The sequence below is a fragment of the Nannospalax galili genome, unplaced genomic scaffold, assembly GCF_000622305.1.
Source record: "Nannospalax galili isolate Female #2095 unplaced genomic scaffold, S.galili_v1.0 scaffold485, whole genome shotgun sequence".
NCBI classification, from domain to species: Eukaryota; Metazoa; Chordata; class Mammalia; order Rodentia; family Spalacidae; genus Nannospalax; species Nannospalax galili.
This window is the reverse complement of record NW_008354534.1, coordinates 1,444,342-1,465,975: the sequence shown is the minus strand read 5'-3', so window position 1 is coordinate 1,465,975 and position 21,634 is coordinate 1,444,342. Positions and strand designations below refer to the sequence as shown.

The 21,634-nt window shown below is 46.4% G+C and overlaps 1 protein-coding gene across 2 annotated transcripts in view; it reads right to left on the bottom strand.

The window, feature by feature from the left end:
* The window catches only part of Cacna1d (calcium voltage-gated channel subunit alpha1 D), a 357,002-nt gene that overhangs the window by 20,757 nt on the left and 314,611 nt on the right, over window positions 1–21,634 (bottom strand). For both annotated transcript variants that reach the window (XM_008851829.2, XM_008851828.2), the window contains 10 exons: window positions 19,928–19,966; window positions 19,394–19,522; window positions 16,460–16,525; window positions 14,222–14,313; window positions 12,293–12,452; window positions 11,604–11,731; window positions 11,370–11,466; window positions 8,485–8,587; window positions 7,129–7,230; window positions 2,393–2,523 (listed from right to left, as the gene is read on the bottom strand). In XM_008851829.2, the coding sequence (XP_008850051.1) occupies window positions 2,393–2,523; window positions 7,129–7,230; window positions 8,485–8,587; window positions 11,370–11,466; window positions 11,604–11,731; window positions 12,293–12,452; window positions 14,222–14,313; window positions 16,460–16,525; window positions 19,394–19,522; window positions 19,928–19,966 (1,047 nt within the window). The remainder of the gene's footprint in view (window positions 1–2,392; window positions 2,524–7,128; window positions 7,231–8,484; window positions 8,588–11,369; window positions 11,467–11,603; window positions 11,732–12,292; window positions 12,453–14,221; window positions 14,314–16,459; window positions 16,526–19,393; window positions 19,523–19,927; window positions 19,967–21,634) is intronic.

Here is a 21,634-nt window from a genome sequence, read left to right as displayed (position 1 = left end):
AGCCAAAAATGTAATTAGAATTATCATTCAAGGAGACAGACATTTTCTATTTTTAATGCTTGTTCAGAATTTATCTGGCAAGATTATGAAGACAACTTAATTTTCTAGGCTGTGTATTTAATATAAATTACAGGCCTAGCCTCAACTCTGAATGGAACCTTGAGAGAATGTGCCGGTATCCTCTAACTAGAAAATTTTTGACTTCTACTAATGAAATGAAACTCTTTACATAATAAAATGAAGAATCTTCAATAAAAGAAAACCCTCAATATCATTTTAATATAATGTGATAATCTTTCACACGTAACGTATATCGTATCCTGTTAGCACCATTTGAACCTTCAACTCAAGGCTCAGTAAACCCCAAATGCAAAATGTGGCAACTTACTTCGCCACTTGTTGTTTATGCATGCTTTAAAATTCCAAAAGACTCTCCAGCCACCAAGAGCAAGCCCTGAAGCCAACTAATGGGGATGGCTCAAGGGTCCAGAAGGATATAAAACCCCCTACATCCAACTGGTTATACTAACACCCTCCACAGAAATCTAAAGAGTCTCATAACTCAGAGCTACACTGTTACAAATTAAAACACAAGCTGCTGATGAAAGATAAAATCCCTTCCAGAAAGCCATGTTCTGACCCCACCAACTAGGCTTCTAGAGCAGCAAGCAATTGCCTGTAGGCAGAGGGAACCCACAGAACTTACAAACCCAGTCAGCCCCTCCTATAGGGGCAGAAGGTCACATGAAGGGAGAACCTTCAGGAGTACATGCTTATCTTTTCCTCTGCTGGTGGCTAGTAGAGCCACACTGCCACCAGAATATGTAGACCAGGGACCTTCTCAATTTGCAAACTTGCCTTTTTAGTTCGGGCCATCTGAGACCAGTTGTATACTGCAATCTAGAGGGAGAGCTATCGTTTTTGCAAACCAGCTCGTCAGGAGGTGAAAGAGCTTAAATCAAATCCTAGGACCCGAGACCTGGCTGCAAGCCATCTGGCTGAGCCTGCAACTCAGAGTACCAAAAGGTCATGTGACCCAGAGAAGACTGAGCAGAGACTGGCTAGAGAGTGGTGTGGGTGTCCACCGGCCTCACTAGCATGATCCTTTCCCCGTCCCTGGAATCTCACCGTGAGTCAGCTGGTGACTGTCACTCAAGGTCATCTACTAACCTGCCACATACAAACGCACCCCATACTTCTCATCCACCATCATCCAGATTCATACTGTTCCTCACAGTAAGATCACAGTCAGGCCTTTGCTTCCATTGTTAACATCCTTTTGAACACACAAGAATGCTGGAAATTTGTTCCTGGAAAAAAGTGAAGGACTCTTCCATGTTGAACCTTATCCACACCTATAAGGCCACATTTAAGCCATGTGACAGCAGCTACATACAAATAATTTGGGTGAAAACTTGTTAAAAAGCAAGGGAAATGTCTATTATATTCATGACGGTCTTAAGGCACTCCAGGTAGCACAGATAACAGGGCTTTGATTGTGACAGCTTGCCAACCTCTGAGTTCCCTTTTCCCTGCTCTTAGCATCTGTCCCCAGCCCTCTTTGAACATCACCAGCCTCTAAACCACCTTTCTTAGTCCCTGTGCCTGCAAGTCCTACCACGCATCCTCACCTCTCCACGCCTGCTACCTACCCAGAGCTTTGGGCTGCCCTAGGATTCTATTGCTCTTGGGTGCCTGGGCCCCGTTGGGCCTCGTTCCTGTATGCCACCCCCACACTCTAGGGGTCTGGCAGGGATTGCAGGGATAGGTCCTGGGCTGGGCTGGAGGAGGGGACATGGGCCGGAGATTGGCCTAGATGTGAGAAAGCAGCACTTGCACAAGCCTCTCTGCCATTTCGAGACAGCATACAGAGACAGACAGACAGACAGACACACACACGTACACACACACATCCACAGTACATACTAGGAAGTGATGGATGTTACTGAAATGGACCAAAAACCAACAAGCCATGGGGTAAGAAACAAACAGAAACAAAACAAAGCACTTGCGTTCAGATGGAAAGCTGTTCATCGGCAGCCAGACCCTGAGCCCAGGGTTTGGGAAGGTGGGCCTGCCTAGAGGACAGTGCCTTTGGAGAAGCGGTAAGGGTATGAGGGCACACTCGCTCCTTTCCTGTCATGGCTGTCCTGGGGGTCTCGCACACAGACCAGCTGGTGGCAGGTGCGAGGGTCAGTGGAGAAGGCAAGAGGGGCAAGTACTTACCTTGTGGCTCAGAACTGGCTAGTCCACAGTGGGGGGAGTATGCAGTATCTCAGTTTAAACAAAATCCTTGTGGTACTGCTCAACCATGAATAGTCAGCTCTCTAGTATTTCAAATAAGCTGGTAAGATTGTTAGTGAAAAGAGAAAACAACAAGAGGACAATTCACCTGTAGGGCGATTGTGGTGTTCTTCGCAGGGTACTTTCCCACCAGGCCTTGCTCTTTCCGTTTCTTGAATTTCCTAAAGTAGTCCTGTATCAGGAAAGTGGCATAGAACTTCCCCACGGTTACCTCATCATCTAAACGGAGAGACCAGACACAGCTCTCCCGAATCAGCACATTTGGACCAAGAACCTAAACCCTCACTTCTGTCTGGGGCAGGGGTTGGGCAGGGACAGTGCACAAAAGGCACTGGGCTCAGCCTACAACACGGGTTGCTTACTCTAGCAAGAAGCAAAGCTTTGCAAAGCAGTTAAAGCTCAAAGTTAGAGTCAGTTAAATGAACTGATAAAGTTGCAGAAAGTAATATATATTTATCACAAGTTTAATAGAGCAGCGTATTAGTAGTGCTGTGAAGTGCCGCCTTGGTTATTTACTTAAAATAAAAATTACAAAACAAAAGAGGCCCTGCAGGCCACATTTTCACCCTGTGCATAGAGATTTGCATGTGTAATTACCATAAGCAGTAAGTGCAATTAAGCATCCAAATCCCTATGTCGCAAGATGGACACCTAGAAAGGTGACAGATGAGCTTAGAAGAAGATGAAGGTCGGAAGAGTGACTGCAGCTCCAGATCGTCACATACCCCTCCCCCGCCCCCCTTCTCTGCCAATAGGCTTTCAGTTCAGAACTGCAGTATTTCTGCACTGCAGTGACAGCTCCAACTAACCTCAACATTGAGCAGGGCTTATTTCTGCTGTTCAGAAACAACCTCCAACATGTATCACGGGGAATCAGAAGTCTGCTGACAGCTTTGAAGGTGATGCATGAGGCAGAATAGAAGCTCTGACTGTCTGGTGGTAAGCCATTGTAGAAATGTCAGTGTGCTCTGGGCCCCTCAAAGATGCTGCCACCAGAACTGCAGGGTGCTGAGGTCCTCTGGGTGGAAAGTATTAAGGCCACACTGGCAGTCTAGGCTAGGGTGTGTGGAACGGTGTCAGGGGTTGCTGGCTACCAGGCAGAGTTATAGAAGCTGAGAGGAGGAGGAATGTGGGTCCTTGGGCTTCTGGCCAAGCTGCCTTTGCAAGAGTCACACTGATTAGGGGCAAGAGGGTCAATCTATGTGAACGTGTGCTCCCTCCTATGAAATGGACCCAGAGGAACTCTGAGGATGTGTAAGAGGAGGCATGTAAGACACTCGAACCCTGGTGTAGGCTGTCTTCAGTGTCAAGCCATCAAGTGATTAGAAGCCATCAGTCACTACTGGTTATAACAAGCTAACAGTGGCACCACTGAAATGGATCCTAGAGGATGGCAGCCTTGGGGGTCACTAGGACTCACTGTATTCACTAATGCATCCTTAGTGGGCTTTATTTGTGCCCACTTGAGAGGTGTTGCTGATTTATGATTCCAACCCAGAGTCTGCTGGGCTACATTGTGCACCCTCTCCAGCCCTTCCTACTAGAAGCTGCCCAGCATTACCTTATAAGCAGGCTTATTTGGGGTGGTCTAGCTGTGAGAAATGTTATATTCCTCCTAAACCCAAGCCCGGAAAGTCCTGGAGTGGTGGAGGGGTTGCCAAAGAAAACCTGGGGCTCTGAGGTTCACCTGGAAACATGGTGAGGCCCTCTCCATAGGAAAGAGGCAGGCCAAGCCTATCCAGGCCTAGAAAACTCACCCTTTCCCTGTCTCTAGCTTTTCCCCACTTTGACCATCAGCTATGTCTAGGGCTTATGATGGGTATTTAGGGGTGTAAGCCCAGGCCAAGCTCCTTGAGGGTCTTGTGGTCTCTTCATAACAGCTACACTCATCATCCAAGAAAGGGAGAGGTTATATAAATGGCTTAGGTTAGTTGGGTCATGATCTAAGCTCAGGGTCCTCCTCTCCTCCAACCCTACTCCCTCCCTACAGAGAACCTGGCTCTGGCCATACCAGTCACAAGCTTCTTTGGAACTGTCTCTCTTATGGTATGAGCCTAGCTCTTTCTTGGGGTATAAGCCTAGCACCCCCTGCCTTCTAGTCCTTTCCTAGCCACTGGCTGCCTGGCAGTACATGCAGGGATCCCAGATGCTCTACCACCTGCTACAACACAGCAGTCTTCCATACTCCAGGATTCCATGGGCCCCAAAAAGCTCTCTGGCTCTACCTACAAGGAGGGCCTAGCCCTCCTTTCCCTTCAGCTTAGAACTGCAGAGCAACCCTCAAGGGCCACCTGGTTATCTCCACTGAGCTAAGCAGTACCGAGAGACTCAGCCCAGATAAGAGCTCTCAAGAACAAGAAGAGCCAACGCTTAAGTGGAACAGAAGAGGAGAATCAATGAAAGTGGTGCGGCCCTCTGGGCTCAGGACTGGAGAGAGATGGGGTCAAGAAGTCAGAGATCTAGCTCAGGGGATGAGGGTCCGGAGGCAGGAGGGTCTTTGGGGAAAAATATTTCTAAGGGGAAAACGGAAAGTCATGGACTGGCAGAGGAGACAAGGGTACAGTGATGATCCAGCCAAGATTCCGGGCTGAGACAGCTCAGCTCAATCATAGGGAGTAGTCAGGCTGTCCCTGCACAGTGAAGAAGAGGACAGCTCGTCTCCAAGGTAACCTTTTCATCATGCAAGTTCACGATGAGCAGTGATGGTTCACATCACATCCCCACTAGCAAAGGTGCCTGACAAGCATCCTCTGCTCCCTCATCAGGCCACGAGGGTCTCCTGAGCAGAGAGTCTCTCATCTGTTTGCCCCAAGGGATGTCCAATGGCATCATTTCTTAAGTGTACCATGATGAGGAAAAGGTTGGGGACCTGGTCTACTTGAAGAGAAAAGAGAAAAACCATAGAGAAATGACAAACACAGATACTGTGTTTAAAACCTGATCCAGAGGTAGCAGCCAAAGTCTGAAAGTCACCATGTTAAAAGATGAGAGTAAAAAGATGAGACTAAAGTCTCATTGGTGGTAAGTGTAAGATGTAAGCTGGCTGGGCAGGTGCTAGACTGGGCAAACACTGCAGGAATGTCTGGAACGTTCCTTCTCTTCCTAACACTCCAGTTCCTTCCTCTCAGGCATCACAGACTGACACTTATAATCCTAAACTCCAATCCATATAAAGAAAGAGAGAAAAGTCAGGCCCCAGAAAGGGAGCTATTCAGCCTTTATGAGAAGTTTAGTAGAGCTAAAAGATGACCAGTTTTTGAAAGGAAGTTTAGATCATAAATCAAAGTCTGGACTTTCTTCCCCTGGAAGATGAATGGAGTGTCACAGTAATGCAGATGGCAAGCCACAGGAACACCTAGTGAGGAGGGAGGTTTGTGTGGGTGTCAGACTGGCCAGAAGGAAGGTGGCATTGCCAAAGAGCTGTGAGGTGACACAAGAGAGAGGTGAGAGCCTTGAGCTTGTGTGAAGAAGGTTTATATGGACAGGCACAGCCTGCTATTCTGAAGCATGCATCTGTATTTTGAGAAACATTGTAGGGGAATCCAGTTGGCAAGAGATAACTCTGATTCCATGCCACCACCCTAAAACAGAATTGCTTCAGAATATTCTGAGAGTTGAAAGGAATGGAGGCTGCAGAGAATGTGTTACAATTTCAAAGAGCAGTTCATCTAAGCCATGCGAGCACTCGGACGTGCAGCTGAAAGGGAAAGAACGAAAACCAAACAAGAGGTTTAAAAGTGCAGAATCAGGTCTGTAGGGAGCCAGGGACCTTGAGGTGGGAATTTTATTTCCTTCCATTATTTCTTTCTGGGCCATTTTTCCAGAGCTTGGAGCCAGTGGCTAAACCAGCTACGGATGGCCTCGTTCACCGACAAAAGCCAATCCCACTGAGGAGCACAGCTGGTAACACATAGCTCCCTCTGTCCTCCAAGAGCCACACACAGGCTGTCAGGGTCCGGATGCTGGAGCAAGCTTCCAGAACTGAAAGGCCAGCCTTGGAAGATGCAGGTGTGGTCACACTATAAAAGTTCCATTGGTTATAAAACATACTAGATGTTTACCATGTGCCCAGGCCAAGGTTAGACAGATTGCTGGGGGCTGGGGTGAACTGGGTGAGCAGATCCTGCACCTTTAAAACTCAAAAACAAAACAGTTGGAAAATAATCATCTCACATCTACATCCACATGTATTTAAGCAAAAATAGAGAAACAGTATATATATATATATATAATATGGAGAGATGTTATATATATATGCAAATTTAAAAAGTTTAGTTAGTTAATTTGGGATAAATAACAAAAGGCAAGAAGCATGCTTGTTAGTTCTATCTCTAAACTCTCCTTAAAAGGACATTCTTGCTATACAATAGTAATTCGGTTTTCTTAAGAATATTTTAGAAGTATCATTTCCTGAAAACAATCTATTTTTTTTGAGAAATTTCCAACAAAATGTTGAAGAATAACTGGAAACTAGTTCTGAATATTTCTTTTGGGACAAAATTATGGTCTTTTCCATTTTCTGATAGCTATCTTGTTCTCTTCCATTAATCAGTTTCTCTACCAACAGCAAACTCAGCTCCAGCCACAGGGGGTCTGGATTCCTTCCTGCTGAAACCTCTCTGTGGCCTGAACTGCTTTCATATTGCCCACAATATTTTCATTCAGGAAATGATACTCCAAACGACTCAAAGGGCTCTTTCAGCTGTGGGGCAGACACTGAGAATGTATAAAGCGTTCTATCATTACTCTCTGGGTTTTCTGGAGGTGCTGTCACTGAAACCAACTCCTTAGTCAAGAACTACCGAGGAAATAGATCACACTGACCACCAGCTGGAGGGACAACTTGGTCAAGCAGCTTCATGCTGGTCTTCTTCCAGATTTTCTTTATTACAGCTCGGAGTTCTTCATTAGCTTGCTCCAGGTTCCCTGAATCCAAACAGCCAGAAGATGGAAGGGAGGGGGAACGGTGTTGGGGAAACAAGCCTTTCTTCTGTAGCCCAGAGCCCACCCCTTCTTGCCCCTTACCATGCTGCCTGGTCCCTTGGGCTCTCCACACTGAACACCAAATACTCTTCCTATATTCAGCAATACCCACCAAGGTCACCCAAAGTGAAGGCCTACTACTGGGGAAGCATGGTGTTTCATCTAAGAATTCAAGACCTATTGTCTCTGATCCCATCCCACCTCCATACAGGGACCTATGTCCTTCCCACCACTCCCAGCCCAGAAGGCCTCCTCTTCCTCCACTGGTTGCTCCCAGCTTAACCCAAGTAAGACTCTTTTCAGGCCCTCCTGCCCATACTTAGTCAAGCCCTATAAACTTGATCTTTCCCTATACAAGTCAGGGTTTGTTTTTTCTACTGACACAACAGAACCAGCACGTAGGGCCATCCTGCCTTCTGGAACCCTTAATGATGCCAGTTTATGGCATAAGAGGCACATGTTAGCCAGACTAGAAGAGGCTGCCTTGCTGGGTAGAGCTCCGGTATTGTGAAGAGCATCTATCTTCTGACTAGACACGTCTCTGCCGCTACTCTCCCCTCTCCTCAAGGCTCTGCTTCTTCACCTTGGGCTCACTCCCCAGGCTGTGCAGCACAATCTGCTTCCCCTGTCACCTGTAATGGAGCCCCTAAGCCAGCCTCAGGGGCCACGTCCAGTGCCTGGTTAGCCAGGTTGGACAGGGCTAACCTAAGTGTGGCATGAGGAAGGGTCCAGCTGAGATGTGGACTGCTAGCATTCCCATGTGGCAACCTGTGTGGTGTGTGTGCACAGGGGCTTCTGCAGCTGTTATCCCTGCTCAGGACTTTCTCTGGCATCTTTATATGTAGTTCCTTTTGATGGACCAAGAAACTGCTGCTCGGGAGAGTGAACTGCCTCACCTACGGTGAGTGAATTCACAATGGAGTGAGTCATCTGTGGTTTCTGTCTCTGCCCCAATACCTTGCCCAGTTCTCCTGTGATAGTAAGCAGTGGAATGAGTCAACTCCAAACATTCTGAGACAAAGCGAAGAACAACGCAAAGGCAAAAGGGATGGGGTGGTCAGCTGGCTGGGCAGAGATAGTCTCACTGGAGTCACCATCCTTCCCTTCAACTAGACAAAGCCCAGACGGGAGAATCAACACGCGAGGTGATGGCTCTTCTCTCTCCTACCACCTGCCCTGCTTCCAGGGAATGCTCACCTTCAGTCTTGATCTTGAGAGCTGTTCGGACCAAAGCAAACAGGGTAGCATTGAACATGACTGTTCCATCACTGTTGAGAGGCATATTCATGGCAACTAATCTCTGTAAATGGAAAGAAGCTCCTCAGGAGAATGCAAATGGTTGATGACAGCCATGTCCTTTCTGATGATTATTCTCTAGTCAACCCTCACTTCAACTCAATAGCCATTTGGGAGCACTCTAAAATGGTTAATTCTAGGAATCAATGTAACTGAGCTGTGGGCTGTCAAGGTATTATGTTAACTATCATTTCTAGGTGTGTCTGTGAGGATTTTCTGGGAGAGATTAGCATTTGGATTGGTGGGCTGAGCAAAGCAGATGCCTACCCATGTGGGCAGTCGTTATTCAGTCATTGAAAAGAAAACAGCAGAAGGAGATGGAACTTCCTGCCTGTTTGAGATGGAATGTTAATTAGTCTTCTGCTGAGCGAGATGCACATCACTGGATCTCCTGGTTGTCAGGCCTCAGTACTCAGACTGAACTGTACCATAGATCTGAGTCTCCTTCTAAAGATGAAGTCTCCCAAATCACATGAGCCCATTCCTCGTAATACATTTTTTCATATGTATGTATTAACATGTATATATCGATGCTTGGGTACCTATACATTGGACACATATACAGGCATACACATATACCTTCACACCCATCCTATAGGCTCTATTTCTTTGGAGAATCTTGACAAATACAACCTATTATCTGTGAAGGACCTGGGAGGACAAAGATCAAATTTGAGTTGTGAAACACAGATGCTGAAATTGGATGGCATTTGGTATCACGTGATTAAGACCATAGCTGCAGCATTCTCCTATCTCGTTACCAGCCATCGCTGGGTCTTGGGGTTGGGCCTCCCTCTAGGTACATCCTGAAGGATTTTATGATAATTAAATGATGCAACAGATGCAACAAGGCCTGGGCCTTAACTTTAAGACCTCCACCTATAGAGCTCACGATTAATTGCAACCCAGGGAGTATCCTCTGAGGAACTCGCCTGAGTGAGAACATCATGTGGGATCTTGTACAAGTCTCCAGGACTTCTCTGAAGGCTTGGTCTTTCAGGGCAGATCCGTACTTCCTACTTTACCCCCTTCTAGTATCTCTAACATCAGCAGCAAGGAAGAGTTGGGGTGGGACGGGGGACTGGAGGAAGAGACACCCTCTTTGGGCTCTAGTATCCTTTTTTGTAAATTCAGACAATATGCTCAGGTTGATGGGCCTTGTGAGGATTGAAGTAGATGATGAACACAAAGATTTTGTGCCTGGCATGTAGTAAGTATTAATTCAATGACATTGTTAATATTTTTAAGATTTCTGATTTGGCTAACAGTATATTCCAAAAGGAAGGTTTTAAATGTGTCTCTTCTCTACTAAAGGACCAGAGTGCAGTGGCCTAGGCCATCCCACCTAAACTCTAAGTCCTACTATCAACATTTCCTGCCTCCAAAATCAATGCAGCCAAGGATGACTAGGACATTCATTCACTTCTCCTGTCCTGAGTCAGTGAAATGAATGACATTGTGCCTTTAGGGCACTTAGAGCCTTGAGGTAAAAGGACCTAGAAATCCAGATACAAGACGTCGTCCATCAACTTGGATCTGTGCTGATCTGTGGACTGGATGGGCTTCTTTAAGGAAGAAATTCATCAGGCAAATCTTTTATTTCTCCTTAAAGAAGAGAAATTCTTTTCTGTTGCTACACTTGATATAAGATGGTTCCTGTAGATTCTGTAGAAGGAAGACAAATCGGAGCTAGGGCTCCAGAGAGCCTGGTCTAGTGCAGAAATGACAGAAACAGGATGGGAGACCCATCTCCATCCCAGAGAGGTCTCAGCTTGATGCCCCAGGAAAGGGCCCCAGAGGTGGTCCCAGAACTCCACAGCACAGAGGCCACATGCAGCATGTCACCGTGTCTACCACTGCGAGTCCAGGGCCTGATGCCCACCACCACCAGGCTAGGGCTTGGCGTCTATCACCACTAAGCCTGATGTCCACACTGCCAGGCCAAGGCCTGGTGTCTACCACCGCCAAGCCTGATGTCCACACTGCCAGGCCAGGGCCCGACTAGGTTCTCTTCTTATTACTCTCTTCCACCCGATCACAAGGTGTTCCCCTGTTACTTCCTCAGCAGGCCTCTAAGCTGCCCACTCCCCTCTTACCATGCCCACTACCCTTATCTTGGCTGTCCTGTTTGGTTCCTTCCTCCAGTCTGCTTTTCCATGCCAACACAGTCAACTCTGAGATGGAATGCTGGAATTCACATTTTTTTCCTCCAGTTTCCCCATTTTCCACAGCCTCAGCGTGGCGTGGAATATTCCTCACAATTAGGTTCGGCTACCCTAGTGCCCTCTGCAACTTCCTCTTGTGTTTCTGTCAAATGGTGACCCAATGGCTTGCCCTTGGCTAATCTGAGGTCCATTCTCCTCTTGCCTGTTTTAGGGCTCTACACTGCCTTCTATGAAGCCCTTCCTGCTGCTCCCTAACTCCTGTGTCTCCTCTGGTTTTTACGTTTGTTTGGTGGTGCTGGGGACTGAACCCAGGGCCTTGCACATACTAGGCAAACATTCTGTCACTGAGCTACATTTAAAGCCAATGATATCGTCCCTGGCCTTGACTTAAATAGCATCTTGCCTGTCACCCACCTGATGACAAACTGCAGGGTTCCCTTCCTCCTCAGTATTCCTGACAGGATTCTAAGAGTTAGAGGGTACCTCAAAGGCTGGAACTACGTAATATTATCACCGACACTTCAAAGAAGGCTGGGCCAAATGTCACTTAGTGTGTGTCTGCTGAACCAAACGGTGAACCTCTGTAAGAGAGGCTGTCAGACTTGGAAACAGGATACTCACCTTACACGCTACTCTGTGTGGACATAACTTCCCAAACCCCAGAGGAGGCTGGATGCGTCGGAGCAGAGTGACCACATCGAGGTGCTTTATCCTTCCCCTGGAAGCAAGGCACAGTCTGAGGTTCTGGGCAGAACCAGCTGGACAGAGCCTTCAGCCCCTCTCTGAGCTTCCACAAAAGTTACTGCTGACATTCCCAAACAACCCCAGAAGCCAAATGGATACTTTTTAACCTACTTTGCTTCAGGGTCATATTCTGACCATATTCTTTTGAATTCATCCAAGTGGTGAGGTCCCAGAATAGACCAGTCCCTGGTTAGATAGTCAAAATTGTCCATAATGACAGCCACAAAGAGGTTGATGATCTGGAAGAGTGAATCAGAGAAGGGCGTTTGAGCGGTAGTGGGCTGGAGCCCTTCAACTGCTATCTGCCTCCTAACTACAGGTCATGAGATATCAGAACCCACGTCTCCAGGTTTCAGAGACAAACCATAATATTCTCTCACTGGAGAATGGTTAGGGAAAGGGCAGGAGTCTGACCAGATGGCTTGGCATACATCCAGGAAGGGGTGAGTGGGTGCATTAACTGGTACTCTGAAGCACACTGCAATCTTATTTGCAACAAGAGATAACTCACACTTTGGAGGCACTTAAAGCCATGTGCAGTGGCTTTGAAATTTTAGAAAAGAACCAGTAGCCCTCAGTAGCTGGGTTGACTGGAAATTATCCCTGGCTCATCAGAGAGCACACACCACAATTCAGGTGGCAGAGACATGTGCCAGACTGAACAAGACTGCCAGCTGCCTAGTGGGGTCCAGGGTGTGCTAACTATCTCAAAGTGATTTGACAAGGCAGCGTCTCTGGTCTGAACCTCAAATGCTAAGACAGCCCTGTAAAGGGAGAAGGGAGCTACTGGGACTGCTCACCAGGAATGCACAGAGCATATAAAAGCTGATGAAATAGACGATGGCAAAGTTGCTCCCACAAGTGTATTCCTCTCCAGGGTTGAAATCTGAATCCGGGTCACACAGTTTTCCTGGGAGGCAGGCAAGCATGATTTCCTGCCAGGCTTCCCCTGTCGCACATCTGTGTAAGTCAAGAAAGAAAGGGCTTTATTCTGGGGGAGGAGCAAGGGACTTACAGAATAGACATTCGGGAGGAATTTTTTTTTTTTTTGACAGGGTCTCCTTGTAGCCCCGGTTGGCCTGGATTCGCTATGGAGACCAGACTGGCCTTCAGACACATACACATAAATGCAAATACAATAAAAATAAAAAAGAAACCACCTTTTTGCAAACTTGTAAGTTATATACTAAATGTTACAATGCAAATACTATTATTATTTTTATTTTATGTGTATGAGTGTATTGCCTGAATGTGTGTAAATGGACTTGTGTTGTGCAATGCCTGAGGAGGTCAGAAGAGGGTATCATAGTCCCTGGAACTGGAGTTAAAGATGGTTGTTAGCCACCATGTGGGTGCTGGGAATCAAACCCGGGTCCTCTGCAAGAGCAGCCAGTGCTCTTAGCTGCTGAGCGATCTCTCCAGTCCCAGGAGGAAAATTCTTAATTTGAACAAAATGCATGTAACCAAGGAGATACCATTTGAATCAGGAGAAGACTGAAATTCCAACTTTCAGATGCAATTCAGTAACTGGAGGTCCCGCTATAATACAGCTTATAAAAAGCATCTGATGCAAATACATCAATTCTTGTATATAAAAGGATGCTCATTTTTTCTATTTTCTCTACTTCAAACATTTGTATTAGAATTGTTTAATGATTATTCCTGATTAATTTTGTTGAAAACAAAAAGTTAGAAAGTAGCTAACTTGCAAATAACTTGTTACATAGTCACTAGAGTCATTAGACATCCTTAGTTTCTAGAACCTTTCTCTCACTCTGAGGCAGGCTGTTTACCAAGTTAATTGCTGGGGTTTAAAAAGAATCCCATAAAATGTGAAGCTGTCCATCTTAGGATGTCCCGATTGGCTTTGCAGACCGCCCCATTTTCCTACTACATCTGTTCTTAATTGTGCTCTGGTACATGCTTTCATGTATAAGTATTTATCTTACATTTCTTTTGTAATAGTAAAGTGTCAGCTACAATCTAAAGGAGCCTAGCACTTTTAACAACCCAGCAAAATTCCTCTGTGACTGAAATATTAGTTCTGTTTAAGGTATTTAAGCATACATCCTGCCCTCTATTTAAACTTAAGCCTCGTGCAAGAGCCCTGAAGATTAACTTGGGTTTGGGGGTTTACCAGACCTCTTGGGACCATGTCAAACAAATCTTCTCTGCTTTAAAAACAACAACAAAAAGAATATAAAACTGAGGCTGATGAGATGGCCAGGAAGGTAAAGATGCTTGTTGCACAAGCTTGGTGACTTGAGCTCAATCCCCCACACCCATGTAAACATAGAAGGAAAGAACCAACTCCTTAAAGTTGTCCTCTCATCTTCACCTGTGCAGAGCGGCACATGCACATATGCACATACGTCTCACACACACACACACACACACACACACACACACACACACCTCTTTTAAAAAAGAATACAAAATGGCTGATAATCCTAGAACATGCAATCCCAGTACTTTGGGAGGCTGAGGCAGAAGGACTGTCATGAGGTGGAGGGTTGAGGCCTGTATGGGCTACAGACCGAGACCCTCTCTCAAAACAAACAAAGAAACAAACAAACAGCAAACAAATAAACAAAAACATACAGAACAAAACCCCTAAAGGCTATCAGGAGATAATCACAAAGGGCACACATGTCCTGGTCCCTTGGCCCAGACCTACAGGGAGACTGGTACTGCTTCTCCAGGGGCACCACCCCCACAGACTCAGTCACCTGAAGAGCAGCAGCACTGCCTGGGGAAACGTCTGGAAGTTGTTGTTCCTATTGATCTGGTTGTTATCTCTCATGGCCACTTTTCCAAACATCTAGATGGAGAAGTTATTAGGATAAAAAAGAACAGATGTTTGTCATTGTTATAATCTGGATCTTGAATGTCCTTCAAAGGCTCATGTGGTTAAAGGCTTGGTCCCCAGGAGAGCACTACTGGGAGATAGCAGATCCTGTAAGAAGCAGGGCCTAGTGGGAGGTCCATAGGTCCCTGGGGGTGAGTCCCCAAAAGAAAAGCGGCAGCCAAATGTCTCTCTGGGCAGTTTTGTTCCATCATGCATTTCTATCATGGTGCACTACCTTGTCACAGGCCCAGAACAAAGGGGTCAATTGATCATGGGCTCAAACCATACAAACTGTAGGCCATAGTAAATTTTTTTCTCTTTTTAAGTTAATTATCTTCAGTATTTCATTATAGTCATGAAACAGGTGACTAACACCATCATATACAAAGACTCAAATGTGAATTTATAACTAACCTGGGGTTGATCAATACCAGCTAAGATTCTCTTAGGACATTTGGCACCTTATTCACTTAGCACAGCGAACACAATGTCTCAGGGACTGTCAAGGAGTCCCTGCCCTGGGGAGAGACTACAAGGGTGATCAGGCAAGTACTGGGATGGTCCAGACTCTCAGGGAAGCAGGGAACAGGCTCATTTATCCAATGCTGGGGAAGTAGACAGGGTCTTCCTAGTCCTCCAGAGGGACTGTAAGCCTACAAGTCAAGGACAAGTGGAAATCAGCCAGATGACAGGTGAAAAGTACTCCAGGTGGAGGGAACACTGTGTGAAGGGGCACGGATGTCCTGGGGAATGGAAAAGATGAGTGGTGAGCAGAGAGATGAACCATTAGGCTGGACACAGCAGGGAAGGGGTGGGCAGGGCCTGTGGGCTTTACCTCCCCAGTAAAGCTTTCCTCGTGGAATTAGGCAGCAGATTGACATTTCAGAAGAGTTTGATGCCTGGCAAGGGCCAGCTAGGAGAAGCTGGTTGAAGTATATAATGCAATGTGCAGAGCCCTAAGCTACCACTTTTTAAAGATAAGAACATTTGCCACCCGAGACCTTTCTAGTCATACTGTTCAGTTACAAGGGTTTCCGTATCATGAGTCTTGTTCCGCGACTCCTAATAAAATTCCTACAAAAATTTCTATGCCTTCAGGATAAAAAATAAAAACAACCATGTCTCTGCCCTGGAATCACCTCACCTCTCTCACTTGAATCCCTCCCTCATCAGAAAAAGGCATCTATGCAAGTGTAGGACCTGCAGGGAGCCCACAGCCATGTCTACAGCCACACATTGCTCCCAACTCCCCGTACCCAGAGATGTTCACTGTTTTCCAGCTGCTCCAGGATATTAGGATCCAGTTGATAATGGAGCCCAATCGCTTTCCCAATCCAGAGGACTGGGGAGCACGCTGCAATCTTGCAGCCTACAGCGAGAGATCACAGGTGGGTCTGGCACTATGCCTCCCTGGAAAGGTGAGCTGCCGGACATCACAATGAGCCGGGTTCAGTCCTAACCACAGTACCTGGAGATATCTTGTCATATATGAGAATCCCACTATGATAAGGCGTAATTCTTCAGAGTATTGATAGGCTTTTGTAATACAAAGTATCTTCTGAGTAACATCAGTATAAAACACACGGCCCCTATGCTGACAACTGTGACAACTCTTCTTCCCCCAGGGCTGCCATGGCATCCCACTGTTAAGATCAAACATAGGTTTCACACAGTTCATTCTCCCAAGACACAAGTGGTGGGTGGAGAGTGCTAGGACCAGTGTTTTTTGATTCATCTTTTTTTTTTCTTTTTGAGACAGGGTCTCCCTGTAGCCCCAGCTGTCCTGGAACTCGCTATGTAGACCAGGCCGGCCTCGAACTCACAAAGATCCGCCTGTCTTTGCCTCCCAAGTGCTGGGATTAAAGGCGTGTGCCACCACGCCCAGCCCTTTTGATGCATCTTAAACTCTACATTCTTTTGGGCCTGGTGTCTCCTGGCACAGTTCTATTCCAGAAATTCAATCCCACCTAAGGGGCCATATCTTTCTGCCTCCTTATATCTTCGGCAGCCAAGTTATTAGTTGAAAAATAATGAACTTGCATTTCAACTTTACCTTGTCTACTACAGACTCGGGGGCCACCTTGCAAGGGTCCCTGAGGGACAGGCAGCAGTCACTTACCTGCATGCCAATGACTGCGTAGATGAAGAACAACATGGCGATGAGCAGGGCAACATATGGGAGAGCCTGCAAGAGAGGAAGTACAGGGGTCAGCGGGCACTGGACTCCTGACCTGCTCAACCCACACGGGTCCTGCTCTTCCTTTCTTTTCTAATTGTCATAGTGGAGAGACATGGAAAGTTATAAGAGCTTTTCAATCCCAGCCTGGCACAAATGCTTCAGTCCTGAGGAGCCATCCACCTGCATGTGGAGTGCAATGTAGGCAAGATATACTTCCCAAGGTCATTGCCATTCTGTGCTAACCCTAAGCAATTTCCATGCAGACATATGGATCCTGGTGAGTTTTAAATCTACTAGTAGAGTCCTTCTTGAAACTATAATTGACCAAGTCATTTCTAAACATTAGATGCTCAAAGTGTTTCCACTTTCTATGTATCTATGGTGGGGGTGAGAGACAGGTAGTAATCAGGTTGCCAAGAAATATCTTTTTAAAAAATATTTTATTTATTATTATTTTTATTTTGTGTTATGAGTATTATGCCTGTATGTAGGTAAGTGCACCCATGTCATGCAATGCCTTCAAAGGACAGAAGAGGCTGTTGGATCCCCTGGAACTGGAGTTACAGACAGTTGTTAGTTGCCATGTGGGTGCTGGGAATCGAACACAGGTCTCCTGTAAGAACAGTGTTATTAACTGCTGAGCCATCTCTCTAGCCCCAAGAAATATCTTTAAGTAAAAGTCATCCTGAGTGTTTCCTTGGAGTGAGATTTTAGGAGAATTACTGAGCCAGAGGGCAAGAACCACTTCAGAGAGCAAAATACCTAAAAATGCACCTCTCCAAAAAAGAGCTACAAAGTTAAGGGCTGGGCAGGGAAGAAAAGCTTGCTGGGTGGTCACAAGCCCCAGCTCTCCTTAGGAGCATCCAAGCAGGTATGTGTGCCTGGTCAGACCCCAGTCCTTTTATCCCATGTTCCTTGATTATTTTTCTCCCTCATCACATGAGACATGTGTTCACATGTATGGCATGCCTTGGGGAGAATTTGGGGCTTAATTTGAAGCACAAGTGATTGTGATTAGTGATCAGAACAATCCCTTTCTCACCTAAGGAAGCTCATTAGAAAGTTAGGAGTGAGCAAGGTGACAAGCCACCGAGAGACCTGTGGCTCAGTGACTTTGAGCCTAGCCCAGTGCTACAGCAACCATCCCCAACAGATGGATTGCTTTACTGGAATCCCAAAGGGTTAGTTTCCCCACAAAGCCTCCCTGCATGCTCTCCTAAACCACCAAGCACTTGAGGATTGTGTTGGTGTTAGTGTCTCAAGGTGAACTGCTGATCTGTGGTATGAGTTTTTTTTTTTTTTTTCCGGTCTTTTTGAGACAGGGGGTCTCTGTAGTTTCAGGTGCCTGGAACTCACTCTGTAGACCAGGCTGGCCTCGAACTCACAGTGGATCTGCCTGCCTCTGCCTCCCGAGTGCTGGGATTAAAGGCATGCACTACCACGCCCAGCATGACTTATATTTTTAAAATTATTTAATTTATTGTGTATGAGTGTTTTGCCTGCATGTAAGTGCACCTGTGTCATGCAATGCCCACAGAAGCCAGAAGAGGGTGCCGGATCCCCTGAAACTGGCGTTACAGATGGTTGTTAGCTGCTCTGTGGGTGCTGGGAACTGAACCTGGGTCTTGTGTAAGAGCTCTCAATGCTCTTAACCACTGGGCCATCTCTCTAGCCTCTGTGGCATGGCTTCTTAATCTACCAAAAAGTTTAATAATTTCTTTAAGAAGAAGGATGATAATTGCATGAACTCATTCTGACTTCACACACTCAATCACAGTGGAGGACTGCAGGGCTTGCCAAGACCCAGGTTCTTCTGCCTGGGGTGCTTGTCTTGTCTCTCTCAGAGTCACACACCTGGTCCTTCAACTCTGTCATTTTCAGCAGGACTGTGATGTCCCTTCCCTGAGCTTTCTGCACTTCTCCTTTCCCCACATCATCTCTTTCCCTGTTTAAATCCTACTTTCTCTCTCTCTCTCTCATCTATCTATTATCTCTCTCTCTCTCTATCATCTATCTATTATCTATCTGTCTGATCTGTCGGTCGGTAGGTCTGTCTGTCTACCTACCTACCTACCTACCCACCTACCTATCTGCATGCTTACTGAGATTTACCACACCGGCTACTCCCAGAGGTGGTAAGAGGCAACCATGAACTTTTCTGTCTGTATCTTTAGATAGCGTCATTGCTTCACATGAATATTCATGACTCCTAATGAAACAGAGCTAAAAGTACATGGCTTGCTTTGTTACACTCGTACATATTCACAAATTCCCTACATGGCTGCAGCTTTTACCAAAAATCTATAGTTATTCCTTATCCTCAACTGATTCAGTTTTGAAGTAGGGTACTAGAAGGTACAGATGTTGGTTCCACTCAGGAATAGACAGACTAGAGCTAGGATGCATCAACCTGGGGAATCATAGGTATCAAGTAAAGCCTGGCTTATACCTAAATGAACTCTGATCTCTGAACTCTGACTCTGACCTCTGATCCTACTGGGTTCTGCCCATGCTGGCCCTGGCGGTATACTTGGTTTGCATCTGTAGATAGAGAATACATCCTAGAAAGAGGCTGTTGGGCTTCAGGGAGTCTGTGGTGATCTACCTTCTCTCACACATCACTATCACTTGGCATCCTGGGAGATCGAGGGGCCTAGAGACCCACATCTATTTTCATTTGGGAAACACTGAAAATCTCTGAGACTCAGGGCCTTATTTCTGCCTCTTCTGTTTCTTGATATCCAAGTCATGCTGGGTTGCATTTCTCCAGCATTCCATATTCTCTATTGACACAGTGGTCGGTTATGCAGAGGACAGAGGACAATTTACACATGATCTCAAGGACAAACAGGAAAGTCTTCGCATGGTTCTTACCTGAAAGGACTTAATGAAAGTCCACAGCAATGTCCGGATGCCTTCCCCCCTGCTGAGAAGCTTCACCAGTCGCATCACTCGGAAAAGACGGAAAAAGGTGATGGAGATTCTATTGCTCTCCTCGGAGTTCTGAAGGGTTATCAGGGAGAGGTCAAACCCAATGAAAAGTACAACATGCAACACTTTCAGAAAGACAGCACCAGACGCAAAGGTGACAGAGGTAAGAACAGAAGATGTGTTTCTAGGGCCTTTTCACCTTAAAAGGCATGATATGAAAAGAAAAGTCACATGCTAACAACACAGGGCTTGGAAAACTGCATCCACACAGCACATGCATGTCCACGTGTTCTACTGTGTTAGAGGAGAACGCTGGGCTGGTCAAGAGTACTGGACACTGATGATGAATGCAAACCACTGCAGACACTGTTCTGGAAGGACAATCATGGAGAATACAGAAAAACCAGTGGAAAACTCGACATGGTCAAACAAACTCAAGGAAAAGGCCCAGCCCCTGGGACCAGTCACTGATCTTACCCCAGGTGTGGCAGTTGGGACATTTTCACTTTCAGTTGGCTTTAAGAAATCAAAGATTGAACATGTGTTAATTAAAGGGAAAGGAAGCAGTGGCTCAGGAGTCATCCCACCTTTAATAGTGTATGTGGTTAATCATTGTCTTTGGACTACACAGATCCCTCCCTGAGAAAACACCAATACCTTGCACTGGAACTGGACTGGAGGGTGGGCAGCCATTGACAGGCACAGTCACACTATTCTATTCTAATGTGCACCCAGGGATGTGATGTCCCTGCCAACTGACATTCAGTTAAAGATCATGTTATAAATCATAGGGGCTTCTAAGGACAGAGGTACAGACTGCTGTGTATCAGGCCTCCTGGACTTGACCCACAGAATGACTTGAGCTGTGGGGCAAACGTGGCTCTGCCTGTGGTCCCCACACGTTAGTCTACTACACGTATTCCCATGAGATCAATGCCTTTGACCACAGCCTCTCTGATGGGGCTTCTGAAGGGCTAGGAAGCCTGGTCAGTCCAGGGAAGAGAGGCAGGCTTTTCTCCAGCATCCTGGGCTGCCTGCCCTGAGGCTCAGGCTGTCCCCAGTCAAGTAAGCACCCAAATATGAAGAACTCTGAAAGAACAGTGTGGGGGCAGCTTGCCTGAGTCCCAGCAGGTCTGCCTGATGTCTGGGACCCAGAGGCACAGTTATGACTGGTGCTCGTCTGTCCCCTTCCCCTCCAGGGAGGGCTGAGTCCTTGCTGTACCCCATCCAATGCCCACCATACGCCCGGGTCTTGCTTAAGGAAATAAAAAGATACTGGAGGTAAGCTCTCTCTAGCAGGAAGTATCTTTAAACAATGACAGCAAATCAGGCCAGAATTAGCAAAAATAGCCTCCTGTCTCCCTGCCACTTCGGTCATTTCAACAAAGCAGGGGCTCTTCCTGGGAATGGACAGAGGAAGAGGGTCCTCTGTTGGTTGTTTCCTACCAAGGTTTTCTCTATGGCAAATCATAAAACTAAGGGGTGGGTGGGTAAGCTGCTAGGTGCTTCTTCCCCTAAGGGATAGGAAAGGCTTCATTCTAAAGCTGCTTCCTGAGACCAAACAAAAAAAATTCTGTAAACCTCATAAAGAAAATAATGGTTTTGGCACATGAGAGAACACATGTAATTCAGCAATGTGACTCTGGACCCAAGAACAGGTCCTGATCATTAGGAAGGGGTCCCAGTCTACCTGGATGCTCAGAATGGGAACTCTGGCACAGGCATGTCAAAGCTCAGGGTCATTGTTTTTATTTATCTCTTCTATTATCTCATCTCAACAGGAACAACACACCCTTAAAGGGACAGGTCTTTTGAAGAAATGGGACATGGGACAAAGTCTTGTGATGTAGCTTGGGCTGGCCTCAAACTCTGGATCCTCCTGCCTCCACTTCCCAAATGTTGGAGTTACAGGTGTGCGCCAGGATGCCCAGCTCAGACTATGTTTTTAATGTAAGGCTCTGGCATACAAAGGAGCTAGTTTCCCAGTGTTTTCATCATCCTGAACATCATTCTCCCTAAGGGCTGTGCAGAGGGAATTTCATTCTTGCCACAATAGCTGGAGTGTTCCTGTGTGTGTGTGTGTGTGTGTGTGTGTGTGTGTGTGTGTGTACCTCTACATGGCGATGCTTAGGGGACTGGAGTGTGCAGAAGGCAGAGCCCTCTATAGCTAGGTTACCAAAAGGC